We start from the raw sequence: 24,943 nt of genomic DNA on the forward strand, positions 1-24,943 counted from the left end.
TGAAGGGGGTGGGGCAAAGCCAAGACGGAAGAAAGAACATGATAAAGGAGAGATGTTTGCCATGCTCTTCCTCTCTCTTCCACCTCCATCTACAGACATCATCACCAAGCAACTGAAGCACTGATCAAAGGGGAGAGCCTGTCTGAAGGGCAACCAGCCGGCCTGTGGTGAGAAGCATCTAAATTTGTAAGGGCACTGAAAGTGTTAAGATCAGCTTAGAATGCGTTTTGCTTTTATTTCATTTGACCAAATCTGACTTGTGCTTAGATTTTAAGTCAATCTTTTGTAGTTAATAAATTTGTTTATTCTACTGAAGCAGTTTGTTTGGTTTGTGGTGTGTCAGAAACTCCCCTTGGGATAACAAGCCTGGACATATCAATTTCTTTGTTAAGTTGATGAACTCATGTAAGCTTGCAGCATCCAGCGGCATAACTGGACACTGCAAGATGGATGTTCCTAGGGTTGTGTCTGGGACCGGAGATATTGACTAGTGTCATTCGGTTGCACAATCCAAGCAGCAGCTGGCAGAAAGTGCTCATGTAGCTGGGAGCAGCTTCCATGCCAGAGGCTGTGCAGGACCAGCCCGGGAGTGGGGGTTCTCACACCAAAGCAGGGTAAGGCTGGCTCCCAGAGTCGAGGATTGGAGTGCCCTAGCAGATCACCGGTCCAGATAACACCAGGGGAATGTCACAACAGGTCTATTCACAGAAAGCACGGCCACAACTGGCACCCTTGTTACCAGTCTCAGCAGAGATGTCAAAGACTGAATGGAGATGGAGGCTGTGCTTCTCTCAACTCTTCAAGTGATCCTTCCAAGTCAGGATTGAGGCACATTGGCAGCGAATGAGAGAACTTGCACTGCTGCCGCCAGTATCTTTAGTGAATAAAGAGAAGACTTCACAAGCACATAAAAATCATCATCAAACTGTTATTTTATGCACTTTCATTTGGCAATGCTAACCACCTGACCACAAATTCATTATGTAAGGGCAGATCGATGTACCCGACATTTTAAACAATGCTACTACTTCTGTTCCTAAATGGTGGTATCATAAATGCAAGGTTTCAGTGCTAGCAGACTTAGGTTTTATTAATTTGAGAAACATTTGGTGGTGGTTGTCCTTTGTGACTGAAACATACAATCATCCCTAAGACGTGAAACAAAGAGAGAATGCAGTCTTGCAAGTCTCCCCCTTTTGTATTCTACATAATTTCTATGCTGAGTATTCATTATTAAACAGGCTACTGCTAAAATGAATCTTCAATACATTTGCAATACAAAACAAGGTGGTTATGTAATCAGGTTAGCTTTATGAAGGCATCTCAACACTGGGTTTAACCTTGACCTGTTTACATCGTCTTGTCTAAGTTGCATAGGTTTGTAGATGTTAACATTATTATAAAGGACTGCTGGGGTATCAGTACCAAACTGCCACTGATGATAGTTGGTTTGGATGGCCTTCCATGGTTGGGTTGACATGAATGAGGTGTAGCCATGGAAGGAGTTACCTCTATGAAGTGGTGACTGTGATGTTGGGTTGCTGCTGTACATGTGAGTTCTGGAGGGTTGTTTGGTTTGATATGTGCTATTAGCTGACAAGCTACTGAATGGATCTGAAGGAGTATTGGCACTTCCCTGGTTGCTGCTGCTAGTGAGGCTGCCTTGGGTGGTGATGCTCTTGTTTAGCAAGAAGGGCACTGTGTGTGTGGGAGATCTCAGTCCCATCACTGGCTTGGACAAAGCATAGAGATGTCGAAACTCTTCATCAAAGAGCTCTACAACTTGGCCAGTGAACTTGGAAAGGAAGTTCCGGTGAACCTGGCCACACAACCATGTGAAGCTGGAAGAAAAGAGAACATAAAGTCAGTGTTAACCTTGTCCATGAGGAACTGGAGAACAATGCAAAGATGATGCCAATGGCTTGTGTATTATATTGTTGAAACCTATGGTCCAAACGTATTAACAAGATTGGTTTTCCAGGTGAAATGCAAGTAACTTAATGTCAATCCCCTGTTTTTGATATGATAAACAGTGTTATTACAACTGCCTCTGAAGCCTTCAAGAACCTTGTCAAGTTGACTAACCCTCTAAAGGGAGTGGTGTGAGCCAAGTCTGTTATATAAAAGTTAATTTCAACAAGCGCAGTGATAGTTTGGGTATTTGTATAGATCGCAATGAGTCAAATCTACCACTTGAATCTTATCCAAAATCCCTCACTTATTCACACACCTCTTTCACCTTGTCAGAGTGAGGGAACGGGTCTTTTTACTATAATATCCCACCTTATTAAAGTGCCTTCCAGCAAAAACCAAAAAAAACAAGAATTCTGAAATGTGTGCAGTGGAAACCCTGCAGCTGACATGTGTACCTTGTTGCATTAACTAGTATCACTAATATGGTGTTAAACAGCAAGTATGTTTGAATATTTCAAAATCTGTACCTTTAATTGGGCTTTCGTGTTGTATTACTCTGGTTGTACGTCATACACGCACACAAAGAGAGAACTGTCCACATTCAAAGTTGCATCACTTTAGCCAAAGGAGCGATCTTGAATCAATTTAGTTAACTAATGCAAAAGACTATGTGGATACTGAGCCAAAGGACACATGATGCCTGTCTGTCTATCCTGCAAGCAACACTGTAGGTCTGAGTATCTAATAAGCAGAAAGAATCAGATCCAACTCATACTAAGTTAAAAGAGACTCTCCATTGACTAATGAGAAACGGAGCAGGCACTAAATTAATAAGGCAAGCAGGAGCTGACTGATTTTAAAGGAAGAGCCACATACCTTATGTGTAATAGTTCTGAGAATAATAAACCTATATTAACCTGTTTCCTGCAGTTGTATCCATAGCTGCATCTTCTTTCAGGAACTATCCAACTCTTCCAGTGGAAACTTTTATCTCCACGTTGGGTCATTAGCATATTTTCTATGTACAGCGTTCCCGCTTCTGAGGGGAAGGCTCAGGGGAGGCAGTAATTTTTACCATTAGTATAAACTCATCCAAAAAGCATAATTCAAAACACAATAGACTATTTGTGCAGTTTATGCGAAGATCTGAAAACACTGCCTAATGTACAATTTTAAGATGAATCACATTAGGTAAGAAATACTGGGTGTGAAAAGGATCCTTCCAGCCTGAGACTAATGCTGTTTTATTAATTCACTTCTTAGTAGATCTTTCTCTGGAGTAATTCTAGTATTTTGCCTCCCTAACTGTGTAGAACAGCCTGTTCCAAGTTTATTCTTAATACATGGGAGTCCTGTTTTTAACTGTATCCTCTCACCTCTCTCAGCAAGTTCATTTGGAAACTGTCAGTGCAATGTTGTGGACTTCACTGGCAGCTCCTGACCCTGAAATTCTTTACTTTTCCTTTGTAGCTCACATTTACAACACCACAGGTGTGCATGGTGCTTCAGAGATCAAATTTAAATCTGAACTCACCTTGTGGATGGGAGCTCAGTTTTGCTCCAGCTCTTCTCCCACTGATGTTTTTACCATTGACTTTAATGGGAGCAGAGTTGTGAGTATTTCTGAAAATCCCATCCAAGTTAAATCTCTTTGTACTGAAGAGGATATAACACTGCATGTTATAAGAAGGGCAGTTAGATCTACTACTAGCTTCAGTATACCTTGTGCTCAGTTGTATACAACAGGCACTATTTTAAATGCTTTGTCTTTTTGCATTTTGAAGACACTACAGCAGAAATTATTTCTCTAGATTCCATAAAAAAGTCCTACTAATTGATCTGATGAGTAAAATCAGCTGAAAACCTTATGATGTGTTTCATATTTGTTCATGTTTGCTCTTTTTTGCCTTTAATGGGCTTGGATTTGGAATCATGAGAGCTGGGTAATCAGCAAGATGGCATTTGTGGTGTTGGCAGACCCGGGGAGAGCGGCGGCTGCTGCTAGGGGGTCAGTTCTGAAGTTAGCGCTGCCCACCACCAGCATGACTGGAGAGATTTGCTGCTGCTGGCAGGCAGGGATGCTTTCAAACCTGTCCCCTGGGCAGCAGCCCCCGCTCTCTGGCTGGACACTACAGGTGGTTCTTACGTCTGGGTCAACCTGGGACAGCTTGCATCACAGGATAGTGAGGAATTTACCTAAAGGACTGTGCCTCAGAGATGTATAAAGTAACCTTCCCTGAACAGGGACCATCTCTTACCCGGTGTCCCGTTTTCAGCTAAGGGAAATATGGTCACCCTAGGCGAGGGGTTCACTCTCCAGGGCTTTTAATTTGGCCTCTTTTATGAGCACTGAGAGCGCGCACACAAATAAATACTTGACCTAACATTGCTAAAGACTGATTTGATTCTATATGTGAGAGAATTAGAAAAAGTAGGGTTTATAATACATACAATGTTCCAACAGCCCAAAGCCAGAGGTATAGGTGATAAAACTGTATGGAAACTACCCCATAAACCAGATTCAAACCCTTCTAATGATCCATGACAAAAAGCTAAGCTGATGTGATTTTGCGTTAGCTTTAAGGCCTACACAAATGAGACTCTTAAGGAACATCGGTTGCAAAAGTGTCTCTATTATCATCACTCATCAAAAAGGCTTGTTTGCATTGATCTTCCCCAGGAGTATAAACTGCTGGCTAAGACTGAGGGTTAACTGGGGTTGGGCTATGGGAATGAGGAGAAAACAACAAGAGTGAACAAAGTAAAAGCTAGCAAGCCTATAAAAACAACACATGGTGTGTGAGCCTATGGTAAACACAGCAGGGCTTGATGGAGTTAAACTGTGTATAAAAGATTTGGTATTCACCACACCCTCTGCTGGCCTGAGTATAAGGTTATGCAGTTTGACAAGGCTTTTGAGGTTAGAGCAGCTTGCAACAGCAATGATAAATGCAAGGCACAACTCTGAATATGAATGGTGGGTGGATGTGCTAGCCATTTTACAGCAAAGAGAAAATCTTTGCTAGAGAAAAAGTCTGCTTTCTCCATTCCCTCACATTTGCTCTCCTTACATACATGTTCAATACAACATGGATTTGCTGGTATGTTTTTTATGTATACTAATAGCATTCAAGCATCTTCAGTCAGAAGATTAAAAGAACACAAAAGTAGAAAGAACAAAAATAAACTGTCCTTGAAAAAGCACCCAATGTATGTGTGTCTCACGGTCTGATGATAACTGAACACAAAATGGCTGTCTGTCTCTATGGCCAGCAGAGATCTTGTCTATGCACACAGGTTGTACCACTTATCTGTATCCCCCGCTCCCTCTACACACAGTGTGGACACATTTATACTGGTATAAAAGTTCTTATATGGGTCAGACCTCCCAAAGAGCATGACATTTAAAAAAATAATACAATTTGGATCTTTTTCTTCACCTTCTGGTTTCTGAGCCGGTAGGATTCACGTGAGTCAAGTTTTCAAGATTTTCTCTGTAACCATGAAGATTAGAAATGTAGTTTTTTAAACATGAACGCTCAGAGTCTCATGCAATCTCCTAACTTTAGCATCTGGGGCTTTAATTAACACTCCAAATGTTGTGAGACTTATAATAAAATTGCAAGAATTAGCAACACTACATGTTGGAAAGGAAATTAATTAAAGTGGGCTGTTTGGTTAAAAACAATAAAACCACACCTCTAACTAGAATAGTTATACCGGTATGAAAACATTGCAGGCCAGATGTTACAGGCGTAATTAACAGAAAATAAAGGCTAGACGTATCACATCTGCTAAGGTGGATGGCAGGAATCTAGCGTTTCTACTTTCCTTTCAACTAGCTAACTTGTCATATAGAGAGTGAATCTCCAAACAGAGGCTGACCTATGCCACATTAAGAGCTCCCTAAGGTGATAGAAATGTACATGTCTCCTGGTAATGATTTGCTGATGACATGAAAAATGTGGTAAGCGCAGTATTATGGGCAGCTTTCTAGTTCTGCTCCACAATCTCTTTTGTGCCAGCCATGAACAGTTAAGTTAGATCCTAGTCTCTACTAGGATAGGCCATCAGCTCTGGAGCTGGTCAACATTTTTTGAACTTTTTTTTTTTTAAAAGCAGCATATATTTGAAAATGACAGCTTTTATGAGAATGTTTTGGTTCCAGCAAAATGTTACAGTTATTTGAAAACTTCCAGCTTACAAATTTCAATTTTTTTTAAATGTTTTATTTATTTGTGAGGGGGAAAACAGCAATTTTTTAAAAAATTATTGATTTATTTTATTTATTTTATTGCTATTGTGTAAATTGTGATTGGGTACAGGTTGTGGCATGCTGTCACTTGATGTTTTCCTGACTCTTCGATTGGATGGATATACACACATAAATACTTGAGATATTCACTCCAGCTGTGTCTCATACAAGCATCTCTTTGGTTTGGAAAGTTTTCAGAAACCACAAAAGATATTTCCTTGCAATATTCAAAACAGAAACAATTATATTTTCAAAATGTTTCATGAAAAAAGGAAAAATGTTGACCAGTTCCAATCAGCTCCAATTTTCTCTGGTAGAGACTGAACCAATTAATATTTAGATCCAAGGAACTTCAAACTTTGCAGCCTATTGCCCTTTGTATGCCCTGTGTCTTAAAACCACAAAAGTGGTGTTATGTGTATAAATGTTATTTATTATTTGTATTAGAGTAGTGCCTAGATGTCCCAATTGAGATCAAAGTCCTCTGTACTAGACATTATACCCTGAATAATTTACAATCAAGACAGACAAAGGGTGTGGGAAAATAAGGCTTATCATCACATTTTTTATAGTTGCGTAACCAAGCTACAGAAAGATTAAGGGTGAAAGCTTAGCACGACAGAAGTCAATGGCAAACCTCACACAGGAAGTCTAGGGGGTGGGGCTAAGAATTGGACCCAGATTTCCTGAGTCCCAGTTCAACACCCTAACCACATCGCCAGCCTTCCTCTCAGCAGCAGAGTTTTAGTATGAACTTGCCACAGTTCCAGACTGCACAGTAACTACCACGTATAACCATGAATGACTTGCGACATGCTATCCATGACCACTGGAGACAGGGATCTTTTTTTCTGAGAATGAGGATAGCCAAACTTTGCTATGCAGGGTAAATAGTCTCTGTAACACAATTTGACCATTGCATGGTTATAAAATGGTTCTCAGAAGGAAAAAAAAAAAAAAAAAAAAAACCCACCTCAAAACACTTTAAGGGGAACCATTCTTGATCCTCAGTGTGGTTAGGGGCTATGAATCATAATCCAGAGTAAACCTTTACTTTCCGAAATACTTTTATCTGTAACCCAGCCTTCATGTGTACAGCACCTAACGCAATGGGGCTCTGATCCCTGAGTAGGACCCCCCTAAGTACAACTTCAATTCAAATAATAATAGAATTAACCTCAGGTAGAACATGTGATGACTGGTCTCACCTGTATGATCCAGAGAGAACGTATCTCCAATCAGAGATGATGAATTTTTCCTGGATTTGCCCTGAGAATTTCCTGCCTGACTTGGCACAGTAAACCTCTCCAGTAACACTTCGGACTGAAATATTCTAGAGAAGACCAAAAACAACAACAACCAGTAAACACATATTAAAATTCATCATCCTATTGCAAAATTTAGCTGGTAATCTTTCTTCTCCCCTAGCCTGTATTGCTTAATTTCCCCCTCCCTCTGCTAGGATTTCTTATTTAATTCCCCAACTGTATATTTTAATACTGTAAAGTGCAGTTGCATAGAATTTAGACTAAATCTTTGTCAGACTTTGTCATGTGATGCAATGCCATTGATTTCAATGGGTGCACAAACTGGGCTATATATTTGGCCTTTGTATGGAAACCTATACAAAATGGAGCTATGCTGTACAGTACTGTAAATTTTTGGACATAGCTGGGCCCCCCCCCAGCTCTATGACTGTGACACACCACCTTTTGAAATGAACGGCAGGGGTATGTCCATAGCTGTGACTAGAATTAGATCCCTAGAGTCAGATCCTCAGCTAGTGTAAATCAGTGTAACTCCACTAGCTTCCAGGGAACTATGTCTATTTGTACCAGATGAGGATCTGGTTCTTAGTGTTTTACGTTGTCTCTAGTATAAAACATCTCGGGCTAAAACCCACTCCTCTTACTAATGAGGCCCTGAGCCTACAAAGACTTACACATATGCTGTACTTTACACCCTGTGAGTATTATTATTATTTGTAGTACCATAGGGCTAGTGTCACAAAGAAACTTACGCATTGCTACACTTCACTTAGGCATCTAGAAAATCACAAAGCCTGGGTTAGGCGCCTTGGCTCCCTAGACAATGAATGGGGAAAGAAAGGTGCCCTAGAATGGGGTTCCCAAATGTCATCATGTTAAGTGGTTCCTTGGCCCACCTAAGCTAGCCAATGGGAGGAGCCAAGAGGAAGGGTGTGTGAAAGCCCCTCTCTTGTCTCAGAGATAGAGGCCTAAGTCTGGGCCACAGGAAGGTTCTTCCCTCTGCCTGGGATTCTCAGCGGTATTCCCTCTCTTGCAGTAAGGTGCCAGCACCATTTTGGCAAGAAGCTGGGAGTAGAGGGGGAGGTGCTCCCTCACAGCTTTTAGCCCAATGGTTAGGGTACTCACCTGGGCTTTGGGAGAGACCCCCCCCCAGTCCAAGTCTCTCCTCAGCTGACTGCCCTAATCGCTGGCCTCTGGGATATTCTAACATAAACCTCCTCTGATCTCACAGCTGTTGATGCTGCTCCACTGTGGATTAACTAATGAAAGAGTCATTGGGCCAGAGACAGACATCAAGCAAGTAAGCAAGCCCAAGAATGACTCCGTAGCCTGGTGGTTAAAGCACTCACATTGGACAGCCAGGATCCAGTCCCTCTGCTCCAAAGACTTTTTAAAATTATTTCTTCACAGTGAAACATTCCTCCCCTTACTCCCAGCTGCTTTGTAGAAGCTCGCCTATACAGGCCCAATCTGCTACGTGAGTTCTCAGCGTGCTTGCTGGATCGGGCCCTGTAGGTGAGTTAGGTGGCAGAAAGCCTGACTTCTCAATATTCACGCAATGCTTTCGGGCTTAGGCGTCCGGACAACTGGCATGGGGCTGCAGTGCACACGCTCAGAGGCAGACACATAGGTGCCTCGGGAGCTTTTACTGCGAGACTGTAGGCACTGAGTGAGTTTAGGGTTTGGTGACAGCAGAGCAGGGACTTTATGAATCCCAGTGAGGCACAATTCTGGGATTTAGGCATCTAAAGTGGCAGTTAGTCACCTAAATCCTTTTGTGAATCTAGCCCATAATGCCCTAGCATAGACCAGGATGCCACTGTGCTTGGCTCTAGTTCCACTGATTTCCACAGCACTACTTGCCAGGTATAAAGTTAAGCACATGTGCTTAAGTCTTTGTAGGATCAGGGCCCTAACAGATCAGTAGTGTTCGTTGGATGAATAAAATGGAGCACACTTTGGCTCATAAGTTTTTAAACCCTGTGTTTCAAGAAGGCATATTTTCAATAAACAAACCAGCCTGTTAGTTCTTGTGCTTCCCCGGCTTTGGGATTTAACAATGGTTCAAACACCATCATGAAAATTTTTAATTAGCCTCAATTTACTTAGAAACTTGGGGGCCATTTATAGGAGAAAGTTTATTTCTTTATTCAGTTTTCTTTCACATAGTTGAAGACAAATTAGGCTAGCAGCCAATACTTGTTATATCACAATTCAAATTAATACCCATGATACTGAGTTACAACAGAGGAGTATGAGTCAAAACAAGTTCGACATTAGGAACGAAAGCTCTAAGGCTTTAAGAGTTTTGTGTAATCAGCGATACCTTGATGTGATCCTCTCCAATCTGCACCTTGTCACACATCTCACTGAAGAGCTTTATATTGCTTTGATCAAGCAACAGATAGACGAAAACACCTCGTTTGTTAGCTGCCTCTAGCACATCACAGAATATTTCAGTATCAGTGAAAACATCCATCATAATGGCCAGAACCTAGGGAGAAAAGACATTGGTGTAAGCAGAGCAAAGATATATGATTTTGGGATACCAGGAAAATATAATGCTTATTTTACAAATATAAGTTGAAATGTTGTGTTGGAGAAGGGAAAATTTTATATAGATCCCTTTCCTTGAATATAGATGAGCACCCAGTTCAAAGGAATATCTTGATATTGCTTTATTGCTCATATAAAACCAGTCTAAAATATTTTTTCTTTATAGGTCCTTTTACTAAGAAACCTTAGAGTGGCCTAGGAATTTGTAGCCCCGGGTTCAGTACTGGGGAAAATAATTAAACAGTAACCAGAAAACAATAGGAAAATAGCTAAAACAGGATTATTTCATACAAGATACACACTGGGCTTAGCAAGTAGGTGAATTTCTCCCACAGATCAAATGTATGCAGTATGAATTCATAGAAAGAAGCTTCTTCCATGTTACCCCTCAAGCCTGGAGCAATCCTCAATTGTGCAACTTTCTGTATGTGGGTGGACTCAGGTTAGAACCAACATTTACAGTTCATTTTCAGAATGAGTTTCATAAAACCTAATGTAAGCAGAGTCAGGATGAGCTCTACCCTGACATCTGGTGGCGAGTCATGGTGGGTTGCGGAAAAGAACTTCAAGGGCTGATCTCATTTGCATAGGCACACCTACCCTGCCTAGATGGTCACTTTGGCTGCTGTAGGAGCCCCAGTTTCTCTGTTATTGGGGCAGGAATAAACTGTTATTATCCTGATTATGTGAATCAAGGACAATGGAACTGTACTTGGCCTTTTGTTATGATGGAGGGACTCACCATCAACTAAGCAGCCCTCGATAGGCAAGGGTCATGGGTTCCAACACCCAGTGAATGGAGAGAGGTTGGGGGCAGGTACTAATACTTGGTGGCATGGGCTCCCTGGTGAGGGCCTTACATGCTAATTGCACTTCTTCCTCTCTCCACTGTAGAATATCAGAGCTAATTTTGATTCTATTAGGGGTTTAGTTACCAGGCTGCTGAGCTGAATTCACTTTGGGCTAATGGTGTACCAGCACTGAGGCTCCCCAAGCTGAAATCAGTGAGTGTTGTGTTAAGTAATGGGGGAGCCTGAACAGCTCACGGGGGTGGCTGGCAAAGCAGAGCCCCATGGAGAGGTGGGGCAATCAGTTTTGGACCATGTAAGGTGCCCCTTACACTCCCCACCACTCCACCCAGGTTGGGAGGTAAACATTTGCAGATAAACTTTTGAACTCTGGGGCTGCCCTGACCAGGGACAGAGATCTGTGGGTGATTTTGGGTTGCTGGACTCAAGAACCAAAGGGAAAGAACATGCTCCAATTTGCTTGGGGTGGGTTATGAATCCTGTTGGTAGTGTTTCCCCAACATAATGCCACATTGTTTCTCTCGGTTATTAAAAGGCTTTTTGCTACACTCAGACTATGTGCTTGCGAGAGGGGAAGTATTGCCTCTTGGAGGCGCCCAGCGGGGGTGGTATATATTTGTCACAGGTCACTGGGTGGGGACTTGAGCTGGTTTTGCATTGTGTTATTGGAATGGAACCCCTAGATACTGAACCCGGCCCTTGTTGCTGCCATCTCTGACGGGCAGAAGGGTTACACTAACATTAATAGAATTTTTTTCAATTATTTTTAACGTAACTTTATTTGGGATTAAACATTCCCCCCCCCCCCCCGCACTGATTACACCCAAACTGAGCTAGTGCATGAGAGTCTCAAAGTGAAACTGACTAGAAACCAAAGAAAACAAATCTTCTGGCTGCTCTAATTTACACAAGTGGGTTAAACTGGCCCCACAACAGCTAGGATTCAAGATGAAGGTATCAAGCCACCTTTGCCCCCTATATTCCTTGAGCTGCACATTCTGTGCTGCGTCTCCTGGAGTCATCAACAAAAAATGAAATTTATCTGACTACAGCATAAGAGCTCTTGCTACTTTCACTGTAAAAGCCTTTTTAATAGTCTCCTCCAAAGTCTCACTCACAACTCCATTCTATTCACGACTCAGCAACATTCTGGAGGAATAGGTGCCTCCTCCTGGTTGAAGGACAACCTGTTTAGATAAGCCAAAGTAGCTGCAGGCTGACAGAAGTGCCACATGTCCCATCCCTTTAGAGAGAGTAACTTGCAGCACTAGTTGTGGGTTGTTTATAAACTCAGAAATTACACAGACTATGGGTACTAGTGACCAAGCAAGTGACCAAGTGACTTGGGGTTAAAGCGAAGTTCTATTCTGAAAAGTGTCTGTAAAAATGGCATTGGAGGTTCCATGTTTATTGTCTTGCAAGTTCCATGTTTATTGTCTTGCAAACATCTCCAGATAAAACATTGTTCAGTTTACAAATACAATGATGTATTTCCTAACTGCCAACCCTTCAAACCCAACTTGGAGTCTGAGCTTCTAAACTGATTCTTTCCTTCTCCTGCACCATCACCAGTAACAAAGGTTCCACAGGCCAGATTAGACCCTCACTGACACCTACTCTATCTATTGTCTTCAAATTATGATCTCAGTGACACCTGTCCAAACTCATGGGTTGCACAGATGTACTTGGTTAGAACTTACTAAACAAACCTGTTTGCAGTGCACAAAAAGAAAGAAAACCTAGCTCCTACTTCCTTAGCTTTGTTGGCTCTGAAGGGATAAGGGGAGACAAAAAGAGCAGTGAACACTTATTTTAGTCACTGAAGTAAGAAGACATTGCTCTGAATACACATAGCGAGCAATCTGGTGAGTAAGTGCCATTCTTCCAGTCACTTTTCAAAGCAAAACTGCATGCTAAGGTTTTTACAGTGACTATGCAGCTATCTGGTTCAGACAGGCTGTGTGCTGGTGTCCCAAATACAAAATGGCTGACCAACTAAGATATATTTATTTTATTTGGGTACATTTATTTTAAATAAGAAGAACAAGAGTATTTAGGTGTGCCAGTGAATTAATGTACTAGCTTCTAATCACTGGAGGTCTGGGTTTGAATTAAGCTCAGTCTGGGACATTAGCGAAATTGTTAGCTGCTTGCTTGGTCTTACTCTGGTTTCCCTTAATGCCAAACCCAAACGGCACAGTCGTTACCTTAAGGCCTTCACATAACAAAACCAGCTCCAGTTTTTCACAAGACGATGTGAGAGGTACTGTCTGCAAATGAGATAGGGCAAGCATAGAATGACTTGTATCACCCCTGCTTAGACAGAGTTGCATTGGTAAGGCACATATCAGGGTCTGTTCTAACCAAGCACCACATTAACAGTATTTATAAGGAGGGATAAAAACAAACCCAAAGGAAACACAGAGTTTCTCTTTACCTGACTGGTCTTGCTGATGCAGCGGCGTATAATGTCTCTGATGTTGCTGTTCTTCTCTGTTTGGAAATACACAGTGGCACTGGATTTCTCCTTTAGATAGGGCTTCTCTGCTGTGCTCCAGGTGTGAAGCAGGGCTGGTTCACTACCTTCAGATATAGGGAAGTATGTTCCTGACTGAAGAGAGCCAGCATCATTCTGCCTTGGTCCAGTCTCCTTCTCTGCGTGAGATTCGTTAGCATAGTAAGGCTCTCTGGCATTTTTCTTGATATACTGAACTTCCACGGATGACAGAAAAGCCACCTCTCCTTCTTCATTTAAGGCTCGGAGATAGGATTCAGTCCCACCATCCAAAAGGGCATCAGTAGCTAGTCTTACACTTTCATGGTGGCTGAAATCTGCTTTTATTGGCCTGACTGACTGATTCTTGATCTCCTCCAGCCGTTTCCTTATCTTGCCCACATGTCTTGATCGGCTCATTATTCTTTGGATCAGCAGTTGACTGATGCGTATGGCAAGCACTGTGCATATAGACTATACAGAAGAGACCAACGCAGCTCACCTTGCATGTAAACAAAGAACAAATGAGCTTCCCACTTGCAGACTCCACTCTGCTGTAAATTCCCTTTTGTTGAAGGAATCATTTGTTAGTAAAAACAAATAAATGTTACTACTGAAGGCAAATTGGCTCCACAAGCTCTCGCTGATTTTGTTGGTACAAGTGTATCCAAAAACTGAAGAGGCTGGTTTACAGATGTCGTGCTTAAGCAAGGATTCTGTCCCAGATGGAACATAGGTTTAAAGCTGATTAATTTGCTTATCTGATAGACACACACCTTGCCCGGAGGGCACATGAAGAGTTCAACCTCACATTACCCAGTGCTGTCTGATTTAATCACACTTCTTTAATCCCCTCCTTGCAGTACTCTCTGAAGGGTGGGAAGCATTGAGGCAAAAGGAGATACCTTTCCAAGCACTGTTGCACAATCTCCAAAACAGCTTGAGGCTTCTAGGGGTCCCTATAGCATTTATTGTGGAGCCAAACCAACTCAGATGTTAATCTGAATGAAAACATCAGCCGTTCCATAATTTCAAAACAGTTTAAAGGGGCTCTGGCAACTGGCTGCATCTGGTGCCACCATGACTGTTTGTTTAAACAAAAAGAAGAAAAGAAAACAAGTTTTAAAATGGACTAAATGTGACAGTTGTGCCCCATGCATAATATCTGACCATTACTTTAGGGATTTCAGTAATTTATTTCTTTTAAAACTACTCACCATTGAGTGAAAATAAAACAAGCTTATTACTGGGAGGGAATGTTGTCAGATGGCTCATGGAGGGATCAAAGTCTCACAGTGTTTCAGATTCTCATAATTTGATCACATCTTGTGATCTTTTCCCTTAAACCCCCAGCTCCTGGTGCCAAGTGATTGCACAAGAATCGCACCTTCTATTTAAAAAACATCCTGGTGGCGGAGAAAATCTAAAAAACATGGTGCAAGTGCACCTGGAAGGCTGAGAAACGAAAAGGACAACATAAAGAGCCCGAAATTTATTGCTTTTTTAAGAATCTCATGATTTTGGGCCCCGACTCGTAATTTTTGAATGTGTGGGGTTGCGAATATTGCAGGCACAACACCTGTGTTTGACTCTGGTGCTGCCATTCACCTGCTGTGAAGTCTCTTAGGTAAGTGCCATTGACATTGGTGGGAGTTAGGCACCTAAATACCTTTGTGAATATCACTCTTTATTTCACTGTGCCTGCGGCAGCTGGGACTTGAGGAGTGGGACTGGCAGCAGAGCCCCACACTGCAGCATCCCCCCACTCACCTCTAGTTCCCACACCTATGCATCACTTATTATCTCAGCCCCTGATTCTGGGATCACGTGGAGAACTTACAAGATGGGACCTAACTTCTAGACATACAGAGCTTTCAAAGAAGGTGTTGAGGGCTCTGGGGTCTGGGCTAGGCTAGCGAAAATGAGACCAGTAGTTCACCACCAATGCAATTCAGAGCACAAATGTTTTCACCACAGTGTCATTTAAACATTATAGGTCCTAATATTTTCAATGTAAATGTAGCCCAGATCCTACAGTGGTGGCTACTTTATGAATTAATATAATTCATAATAAAAAAGGAAGAAAGTATGCTTATGTTATTGATAAATGTCACACTCTTATAAAATCATTAATATTTTTAAATTGAAATAAATGGGTGGAAAATGCCAACCCTAAAGTTGCGAAGGAGAAGTGTATTTGGAGTCTTTCCTGCCTGCTCTATTAAACGAGTTTACTATGTGCTGGTCTCTAAGAAACAATTGACTATTTGACGTTAATAAACTGTAGTTTGCCCTCAGCATTGGCGTGCAGCTGCATCAGAAGTGCCAAAAAGTAATTATTCAGTGACCTGCTAAGTGCAAGTATGTGGATGGAAAATTATTTGGCATAATTAATTAGTCATGTAAAACAGCACCTTGTCAACATAAATCAATCCAGTTAACGCCTGAACACATAGTCATTAAAGTCGCTTGTCGTGGCTTTAAAAAAAAATCTATTCGTCTTCCTGTTGCTCGTTATGGCAGAGAAAATGGAGAAGGCTCATTAAAGCGGCACACACGACCAGCTCCAGGACGGTTAAACCGTTGCTCCTTTCCGCGCCAGCTGAATGCAGCAGTTATAAACGCAAAGGGATTTGGCGGCGGCTCAGAAGAGTTTCTGCCGCACTGGTGGTGTCGGATTCAGCGGTCCGACGGCACAGAAAGCCCCTCTCGGAGCTCCCTGCGCTGGGGCACCGAGCACCCGCTTCGCTGCCCCCGGACCGGGGACAGGGGCGGCGAAGTCTGCCGGATACCGGAGCCCCCTTCGCGAGGCGGGGAGCCGCGCACACGCCCCGGGGGCTCCCGAACAGTAACTGGAAGCGACGTCCCCGCCTCCCTCGGGAGCTGCGGCGAGCGCGGCCGCTGCGTGGGGGGGCTCATGGGGGGGGTGTAGCTGGGCCCCCAACCCCGCCCTTCGAGCGGCCTCCCTCCCATTCCCTGAGGCGCACCCCGCCCACCCGGCAGCGCCCCAGCCTGCGGGGTTCCCCTCTCACTAGGGGTCGGGCAACGGGGCGGGGGAAGCGGAGCAGCCGGGCGGGGGGCGCGCAGTCGTCTCCGGGTGTTGCTGGGGAGCAGCCGGTGGGGCCAGAGCCCCGCAGCCCCCTGCCCCGGCTTCCCTGGGGGGCTCCGTTTTCGCCGCGGCCCCGCCGCGCGGCAAGGCGAGTCGGCCGGGCTGGAGGGGCGGTGCGCGGCCCTCGCTTCCAGCCGCCTCGTTAGCGCAGTAGGTAGCGCGTCAGTCTCATAATCTGAAGGTCGTGAGTTCGATCCTCACACGGGGCAGCGGTTGCTTTTTTTCCCACGCCCTCCTAACGCTGGTCTGAGCTCGGTCTCTGGGTTTCAGAAGCCCCGTGAGGCCCGGGGCCGCAGGGTTATTGCGAGGAGGGGGCTACAAGGCCGAAGCACTTAGCTGAGCCCCCCCGCCCCCCAGTGTTGGGCTACAAAATCCCACTTCTAAACCCCTGCAGGTGGAAGGGGCCCAGGCTGGGTTGTGTCTTGGGGGGGGGGGGGGGGGGTGCACCCTGCTGCAGCCGCACCCTGCATCTGTCAGTCACCCAACACGCTGAAGTGAGCCCACCCTCTGCCCCCCACCGTGCTGGTCCACGCCTCCCCTCCGGCTGTATCCGTCCCAGCCCCCACATCATGCCGTTGGCCGGCCAGGCCCCACACGCCAAGGAGACGTTTGCCCTTCCTGTGGGAGGCATGGCGGGGCGGGGAGGAGAGTAGTGCATGTGGTGAAGTGAGTGACAGGAATGGGCAGAGAGGCAGGGGTGGTGGGGGATTTTAGCAGCTGTATACTGACTGGGCTGAGGGGAGCAGCAGCTAGATCGGGGTGGGCAAACTTTTTGGCCCGAGGGCCACATCTGGGTATGGAAATTGTAGGGCAGGCCATGAATGCTTACCAAACTGGGGGTTGGGGTGAGGGCTCCGGCTGAGGGTGCAGGCTCTGGGGTGGGGCCAGAAATGAGGAGTTCAGGGTGTGGGAGGGGACTCTGGGCTGGGGCAGGGGGTTGGAGTGTGTGTGGGGGGGTGAGGGGCTCTGGGGTGGGGCTGGGGATTAGGGGTTGGGGGTGCAGGAGGGTGTTTTGGGCTGAGACTAAGGGATTCAGAGAGTGGGAGGGGGTCAGGGGTTCAGGCTCTGGGCAGCGCTTGCCTCAAGCAGCTCCCAGAAGCAGCGGCATGTCCCCCCCTTCAGCTCCTAAGCAGAGGCATAGCCAGGCGCCTCTGCACGCTGCCCTGTCCGTAGGCGCCGCCCCTGCAGCTCCCATTGGCCACAGTTCCCAGCCAATGGGAGCTGTGGGGCCGGCTCTTGGGGGGGGGCAGTGTGCAGAGTCATCTGGCTGCCCCTACGCGTAGAAGCCGGAGGGAGAACATGTCGCTGCTTCTGGGAGCTGCACGGCATGGGGCAAGCCCCGGACCCCGCTCCCCCAGCGGGAGCTTGAGGGCTGGATAAAAACATCTGGAGGGCCGGATGCAGCCCCTGGGCCACAGTTTGCCCATCCCTGAGGTAGATGGTAGCTGCAGGAATCAAAAGAACAGATGACCGAGCAGGGAGCAGGGGAGTTGGAGCCTGGGGATGGGAGAGTAAAAGCCATTACATTGGTAGGCCATTTGGGGTATTGACAATTGTTAAAATCCTGGCTTCATTCAAATTATGGTTAGGTTTGCCTTTGCTGTCTCTGGGGTTAGGATTTCACCTGGTGTCTTGTGGGGTGTTTTGCCTGCAAAGTGCTATACACAACTATAATGCTATATTTATTATTATTTGTATTGCCATAGCATCACATGAACCAGGATCCCACTGTGCTAGGCCCACCAACACAGAATAAAAAGCTGGTCCCAGCATTAATAAAGGCATTTGATGCTGAAAAAAAATAGCTGTTGGGCTCTTCCTACCAAATTCCTGGTTGGTTTTGCTTACATCAAACCTTCGGGGGGAGGTCGAGGAGCGATGAATGTGTCAGAGAGATCCTGGACTTGGGTCTCCCCTGGAGCATAAGGTGGGACAATTTTTGTTTATTTCTATAGCAAATGAGACCACATGAAGATGACCACACCTTTGAAAAACTGTCTGAATGGTAGGCTTTTATAGTCCATGTGTGAGCTTCTCAAAACTTCCTGCTCAGGTGATTTGTTAGTGTTCTGTAGTCTGGTAGGTGCACAGTTGTCTGGCTGGTAACAGATGCACCAACACCACAAGCAGATTGCTGCCTGACGGGTTGACAGTTTTTCTCCTTGTCTATTCACTTAGAACATCACCATGTGTTGTCTGTTGGCAGCCTCACTCTTGTGCCTTGGATGAAAGGTAGCGTATGCCTATACTTTGAGCTGGGGATGTGATTGTCAGCACGAGAGTCCCCCATGATAGCTCTGATTGAACTCGTGTGCTAAAAAATAGAGTGCATCCAGGGTGGGGAGGGCGGCTAGTTGCCCTGTGAACATGCCAGTGTCTTGGATGGGTACGAATTCTGGTCAGCCAGCCCCTCCCACTCCTGGGGTTGATGCGACTAGTTTATTTTTAGGATGCTAGCTTGATAGTTAGCCAACACCTCAGCCAGATGTCAACAAAACCAAATGGACTACCATCTGTTTAAGCAGCCATTCTTTGACAGGAGAAAGGGTGTGAGAAATTTACATATTGGCAAAGAAACAGATGCAGGCTTCCATCCTCACAGATTTTTGTCTCCTAAATCCCAGTTGGAAATGATTCTCAAGGAAGAGAAAAAGGTATAAGAATGGGAAACAGATGCCCCAAGTTATTCCTCCCTTTCTCTTTACCCACAGCAGACACAACACCTGAGGAACAAAGAAACAGCTTTGGATCTTGTCTGAAAGGAATTCAGCCAGTAAGACTGCTGAAGCATGGGGTGAGAGAGACTTTTGCTTTGAACTCACTTACCTTGTTCAGTTAGGTATTGGTTACAAAGAAATAAAACATAAAACACAAATTCTGACTTTTATGCTTCGTTACTTGTAATCACTTGACATCTATATTTCTGTAGTTAAAGTTTTTTTTTATTGTTTTATTTAAACCAGTGTGCTTGGATTGAAGTGTTTGGGAAAGTCCATTTGAGATAACAGGATTTGTGCATATCATTTTCTATGAATAAAATGACAGACTTTATATGAGCTTGTGTTTTCCAGCAGAGGGCTGGGCACTATGAGACACACGTTTCTGGGGGAAAGTCTGGGACTGGGAATTTGCTGGTGCTGCTCTGCAGTGTAATTCAAGAGTGGCTGGCCATAGCACTCAGACAGTAGAGCTGACAGCTGTTTACATGTGGGAGGCTGTGTGAGAGCAGATCAGGAGTGGTTGCTCTCACAGCAAAGCGGTATAAAAGGCACCCCACGTTAGAGAATTGAGGGGACACAGCTGTTCAACAGTCCAGATTGTACCCTGGGTAACGTCACATCTATCTCCTGGTATAATCATCTCTTGTGGGAGGGATCCCTGAAAAGGAATAGTGAGAGTAAATGGGAAGTAGGGGGAGCCTGAAACTGGACTGAATATCTACCCTGGATGATTTCCAGGCCCCAGCAATCTGAGGGGACATTGCCTAAGTAGCTTGGCGATAAAATAAGTGTTTCCCATTTGGGTAGGGAAGGGGTACAAGTCCTTTGGGTATGTTTTAAGCAGCTTTCATCTAAATTGTCAAACTGGCTACCTCAAGGGAGAAATCTGCCGCACCTTTTCGGATGAAGCAGAAGCAGAAGGTGTTGTTCTGTGCCATGTCTGTTTCTTCCTAGGAGATTCCAATGAACTGTAGCATGGAAGATAGAAAACAGCTGAAAGTCAGCCTGGCATAGGTTTGTTTAACCTGTTTCTTTGTGATGTGTATACACCCAGGGACATCAGCTCAGGAGCCCTTTAAAGAGTGTAATGCAGCAGCTGCCTTGCTGATGAAGAGATTACAATCCTCAAAAGGGAGATTGTCTGTACTTCATATGTCTTTGGGGAGCCCCGAGGATTGCAACCACGATGCCCATATCATTGTCACTGCTGTTGTCCTTGATCTCTTCGCAGGACCTGACATATCAATCATCGCCTGTAAGGAGGTCTGAGGTTAACTGACCCTCTGCAATTAAGGATCTTAATTCTTTCTCTTGACTCTTGTGGAGATTTGTCTGTAAAGTCCGAATCCTAGTTCCAATTTATGTAATCATACTTGGCAAGGAGTGCCCGGTAATTGGCAATCCTAAACTGGAGGCTGGCAGAGAGAGTAACTATTCCATCCAAAAATATCTAGACATTTGGGCTCCTTTTCTGTACATGTTGCTTAGAGCTTTGTTGTTTTGTTCTCTTCTGAACAGTGAACAAGAGATCTAAGTGTGGGATGAGTTTAAAGGCACCCAAACCCCAAAGATGGCACCTTCTACTTCGTTTCTCTTTATAGATGTTGGAGGAATAGATGCAGTTGTCTGCCAGAACTGTACAGGTTCTAATAGTTCCTCATTTACTGGCATAGCCAGTCTGTCTGGCATAGAGGTGGGCAAGGTGTCCAATAGTTCTTGGGACTTCTCCTGCACTACCTCAACTGGAATCCTAAGGTTTCTGCCATTCAACAAAGGTGGTCTTGAAAGACGTTGTAGTTGTCAGGGTGTGATGGAGCATACAGGACCCACAGCTTCATAAGGTGAAGATGACAAGATGGCAGTGGGAGCAGTTCAGGTGGCGGATTTATTTCTTCATTAGAGACAAGCAATTAGATGCTATGGTAATACAAATAATTAATAGCTGAGGATCAGCAATTGCCATTTGGGGGTGGCTGTTGTTGTTGGACTCTGATGGACCCTACTGGGGAGGGAGCTTTAGGTCTTGTGGGGGCCAGGAAGGATGATTTCCTAGCCTGGTGGAAGCACCATGGTGCTCAATACAGCCAGAAATGAGGGCTGTAAGAAAAATAAGTTGGGGAGGAGGGCTTTTGTACCAGGAAAAATATTTGTCTATAGTTCATATTTTTACTATAGTGATCATGAACTCTACATTCCCTGTTAGATGAATAGGTGCCATATGAGAGGGATCTTAGAGAGTAAGTAGATGAACTTCCCTATTATCTGATGCCAATGAAAAAAAAAGGAATAATGTGGCACCTCTATTGGCGGTGACAGATGGAAACCCAGGAACTGCAAAACTCTCTTTCATTGGTACTGCAGACATACGGACCATGGATACTTCTTTGGCACTGGGTATCATTGGAGGAATGTTTACTACCGACAGTAGCAGTAGTGACTCAAGGAAGAAGGACATTGCTAGATCTTCCAGAGATATGAATCTTGGTGTTGAGACTGTAGCATGAGCAGCCATTCTGAGGATGTGGTATCAGAATAAACTGTGCTGACAAGATTGGTACCAAGGTTATGGGTACTAAAGAGAGAAGCTCTGGCACCAAGAGCTCAGCAGGCGGTGCCGTAGAGGCAGTATAGAGGCTGCTTGTGGGTGCTCCTTAGCTAGTACCAGTATTTTCAGGTGCCAGAAAGGCCTAAGTCTGGCCTTATTCTACCCTTGAGCTTGAGAGGAGACATGAGGTGATCTAAGCCTTTTCTTAACACGAAGACCTGTTCTCTGGCACTTCAGAAGAGCAGTGCTGCATCCTAACTCCTTCTGCTGATGAAGTGGGCTCAGAAGTGTTAGGAGCATAGGAGTGCTTTTCAAGAACTGAAGCGTTAGAGGAGGTTATAGCATGCAGTCACTGGAGCACTTCTGCTGGAGATGTGGGTAGATCTTATTTACCTAGGTCAGAAGCTGGTCTCCAATTTGCCCAGCGGATAAAGCTTTAAGCCAGTTTCCCTCCCTTTCTGGATTTTTAGAAAATAATTGATAAATGGAGCATTTGTCAGTGATGTGCCCCTCATTCAAACTAAACAGGCACATATATTGTCATCATTGAGGAGCATTCACCTAGCATGAAGGACAATATTTGAATGCTGGTGATTTTTGCTCAGCCATAAATGCTAAAACCATTAAAAAAACCCTACCTGGAATGGACACCTAACAAAAACTGTCCTAAGCTGACACTCGAACTATTAACATAAGAACGGCCATACTGGATCAGACCAAAGGTCCATCAAGCCCAGTATCCTGTCCTCTGACAGTGGCCAATGGCAGGTGCCCCAAAGGGAATGAACAGACAGGTTATCATCAAGTGATCCATGCCCTGTCACCTAATCCCAGCTTCTGGCAAACAGAGGCTAGGGACACCATTCCTGCCCACCCTGGCTAATAGCCATTGATGGACCTACCTTCCATGAATCTATCTAGCTCCCTTTTGAACCCCGTTATAGTATTGGCCTTCACAACACCCTCTGGCAAGGAGTTCCAGAGGTTGACAGTGCGCTGTGTGAAAAAATACTTTGTGTTTGTTTTAAACCTGCTACCTATTTTCATTTGGTGACCCCTTGTTCTTGTATTATGAGGAGTAAATAACACTTCCTTATTTACTTTCTCTATACTACTCATGATTTTATAGACCTCTATCATATCCCCCCCTTGTCTCCTCTTTTCCAAGCTGAAAAGTCCCAGTCTTATTAATCTCTCCTCATACGGAAGCCGTTCTATACCCCTAATAATTTTTGTTGCCCTTTTCTGAACCTTTTCCAATTCCAATATAAACCTACACTAAATTGTAACTATGTATGAAAATATCAGTTTTATTGCAAATATGTAAGAGACACAGCCACTGCTCTCAGTTCTGTCCCACACCCACGGGCAAGAAGGAACTGAGGGTTGGCTGGCCCCACTCTGCCCTTTATGCCATTGGGTGAGAGATATGAAAGCACTCAGGATGCAGGTGTGGCCCTAACAGACATTACTGGCCAAAAGATTCCAACCTCGAGTGCACGCGCACTAAAAGTGGAATATATATAAGAGAGACAGCACTTGAGTTACAGCATTTTCTTCATTTTGAAATTTAAATTGTGTTACTCAGCCTTTAGGAAATTGCTGCTTTGAGGACTTTAAGACTGTTTACTCTTTGCTTCCAAACATGAAGAGAAATATTTTCGGCAGAAACAAGTGGCTAGCTGAGATAGAGTAGACGGATACAGGAAACTTCAGTCCTTAGCACAGAGAATGAGCAACTCAGTTTCCCGGCCCACATATTTATTTTGACTAGCTAAGCTATGGATACTGATTTTGTTTAAGAAGTTGATTCTAAATCACTATACATTGGCATGGCAGATTCCAGCTTTAGAATTTTCAAAAATATCTGACATTATTTTACTTTCATTTCTTATTCCTCATATTACAGCTTCTACATGATGTTCCAACTCCTATACTGGGCAAAATCCACATTTGGGATTAAATCATTTTAGCACCATCAAAATCAAGTGAGCAACAGATGATTTACAGGAGCTAAGGATCTGGCCACTATATCTAGTTTTACTTTTAGATCACCTTTGCCTCATTTGGAATGCACCATAACAACGGCTATACTGGATTAGATCTATAGTCCATCTACCTCAGTATCCTGTCTTCCAACAGTGGCTGGTGCCAGATGCTTCAGAGGGAATGAACAGAACAGGGCAATTTATCGAGTGAGCCGTCATCCAGTCCTAACTTCTGGCAGTCAGAGGTTTAGGGACACCCAGAGAATGGGGTTGCATCCCTGACTTTCTTGGCTAATAGCCACTGATGGACCGATTCTCCATGAATTTATCTAATTCTTTTTTGAACCCAGTTATACTTTTGGCCTTCACGACTTCTCTTTGGCAAGGAGTTCCACGGGTTGACTGTACCAGATAACAGACAGATGGAAAACATTAAAATGATTACAAAAGAGGCTCCCATTGAACACTATTGACAAATAAATCATTTTAACAGTGCTTTGATTTTTCAGGGAATTGGTGTAATCAGAATATGCCTTGTACTCAAATATTGACTATTCAGTGGTTCAGCAATAAAAAAAAGTAGGTTTATTTTTAAAAAAAATCAAGAATGAAGTGTCATTATGGACAGAACAATCAGAAGTGTGCAACTATAACATTTCTAGTTAGTATTTTATTTTTATATACAAAAGTATTTCCAAAAGCATTTATAATAAATAATCTAAAAATCAGTTTCTTTGATCACAACATAACTATTTAGAATTCCAGTGATTAATAAGTTACTGCTAAAGTATAAAGTGTGCTTTCTTAAGTGGTCCACTTTGTGTCTGGAAAATGAGGTAGCGGATATGTAGCTCGGGCCTGTGAAGTAAGTTTTTGCCTGAGCCCTCTGACTTCTGCCATCAGTTCCCGTTCTCTGCATTCCAGTTCTTCTCGTCTTCTATCTAAAGAAACTAGAAATGAAAGAGGCTCAGAATTAATATTGCAACTAACCATTAAAAAGATTCAGACTCATAGACTTTAAGTTCAGAAAGGACCACCATGATCATCTAGTCTGACCTCCTGTATGGGATTCAGTTTTTTCATGACTAAACTGGTACAAAGTTATTTCTTGTTGGAGAATAATACTGCAGGGCTTTGTCTTTAATATATAACAAGACAATTACTGCACTTCTATTCCTTCATTCAGTCCCTTGATTACCAAGGAGACAGCTCTAAATACTGCAAGTGGAGAGCAACTCCGACTTCCATGGGGTTCTTTTAGGTCCTTTGCAAAGTGTATCATTAC

The 24,943-nt window shown here is 44.0% G+C and overlaps 2 protein-coding genes, 1 long non-coding RNA gene and 1 other non-coding gene across 10 annotated transcripts in view; 2 read left to right on the forward strand and 2 right to left on the reverse strand.

Annotated features, from left to right (window-relative positions):
- Window positions 1–694: 694 nt before the first annotated feature.
- Window positions 695–15,833, reverse strand: FAM83A (family with sequence similarity 83 member A). 3 transcript variants are annotated; one of them, XM_037892055.2, is made up of 6 exons: window positions 15,711–15,833; window positions 13,240–13,798; window positions 9,764–9,931; window positions 7,378–7,502; window positions 5,355–5,408; window positions 695–1,841 (listed from the first exon to the last, which is right to left on the reverse strand). In XM_037892055.2, exons 2-6 carry the CDS (start codon window positions 13,714–13,716, stop codon window positions 1,292–1,294), a joined length of 1,374 nt encoding a protein of 457 aa, XP_037747983.1. In that variant the 5' UTR covers window positions 13,717–13,798; window positions 15,711–15,833; the 3' UTR covers window positions 695–1,291. The 3 variants fall into 3 exon arrangements, with proteins under 3 accessions (XP_037747983.1, XP_043395075.1, XP_007070937.2); XM_043539140.1 differs by lacking the exon at window positions 15,711–15,833 and having other exon boundaries at window positions 13,240–13,800; XM_007070875.4 differs by lacking the exons at window positions 5,355–5,408; window positions 15,711–15,833 and having other exon boundaries at window positions 696–1,841; window positions 13,240–13,800.
- Window positions 15,834–16,418: 585 nt separating this feature from the next.
- LOC119565551 lies at window positions 16,419–24,259 on the forward strand. 2 transcript variants are annotated; one of them, XR_005224255.2, is made up of 4 exons: window positions 16,419–16,555; window positions 18,112–19,199; window positions 20,180–20,380; window positions 23,580–23,900. It is a non-coding gene; the product is annotated as an uncharacterized LOC119565551 (long non-coding RNA). The 2 variants fall into 2 exon arrangements; XR_005224254.2 differs by having other exon boundaries at window positions 16,521–19,199; window positions 23,580–24,259.
- On the forward strand, window positions 16,542–16,614 carry TRNAM-CAU. The gene has a single exon. It is a non-coding gene; the product is annotated as a tRNA-Met (tRNA).
- The window catches only part of TBC1D31 (TBC1 domain family member 31), a 34,033-nt gene continuing 33,310 nt past the window's right edge, over window positions 24,221–24,943 (reverse strand). For all 4 annotated transcript variants that reach the window (XM_007070876.4, XM_027833014.3, XM_027833015.3 and 1 more), the window contains one exon: window positions 24,221–24,608. In XM_007070876.4, coding sequence (XP_007070938.2) covers window positions 24,463–24,608 — 146 coding nt within the window. In that variant the 3' untranslated portion in view covers window positions 24,221–24,462. The remainder of the gene's footprint in view (window positions 24,609–24,943) is intronic.

Source organism: Chelonia mydas, chromosome 2 (assembly GCF_015237465.2).
Source record: "Chelonia mydas isolate rCheMyd1 chromosome 2, rCheMyd1.pri.v2, whole genome shotgun sequence".
Lineage (NCBI taxonomy): Eukaryota > Metazoa > Chordata > Testudines > Cheloniidae > Chelonia > Chelonia mydas.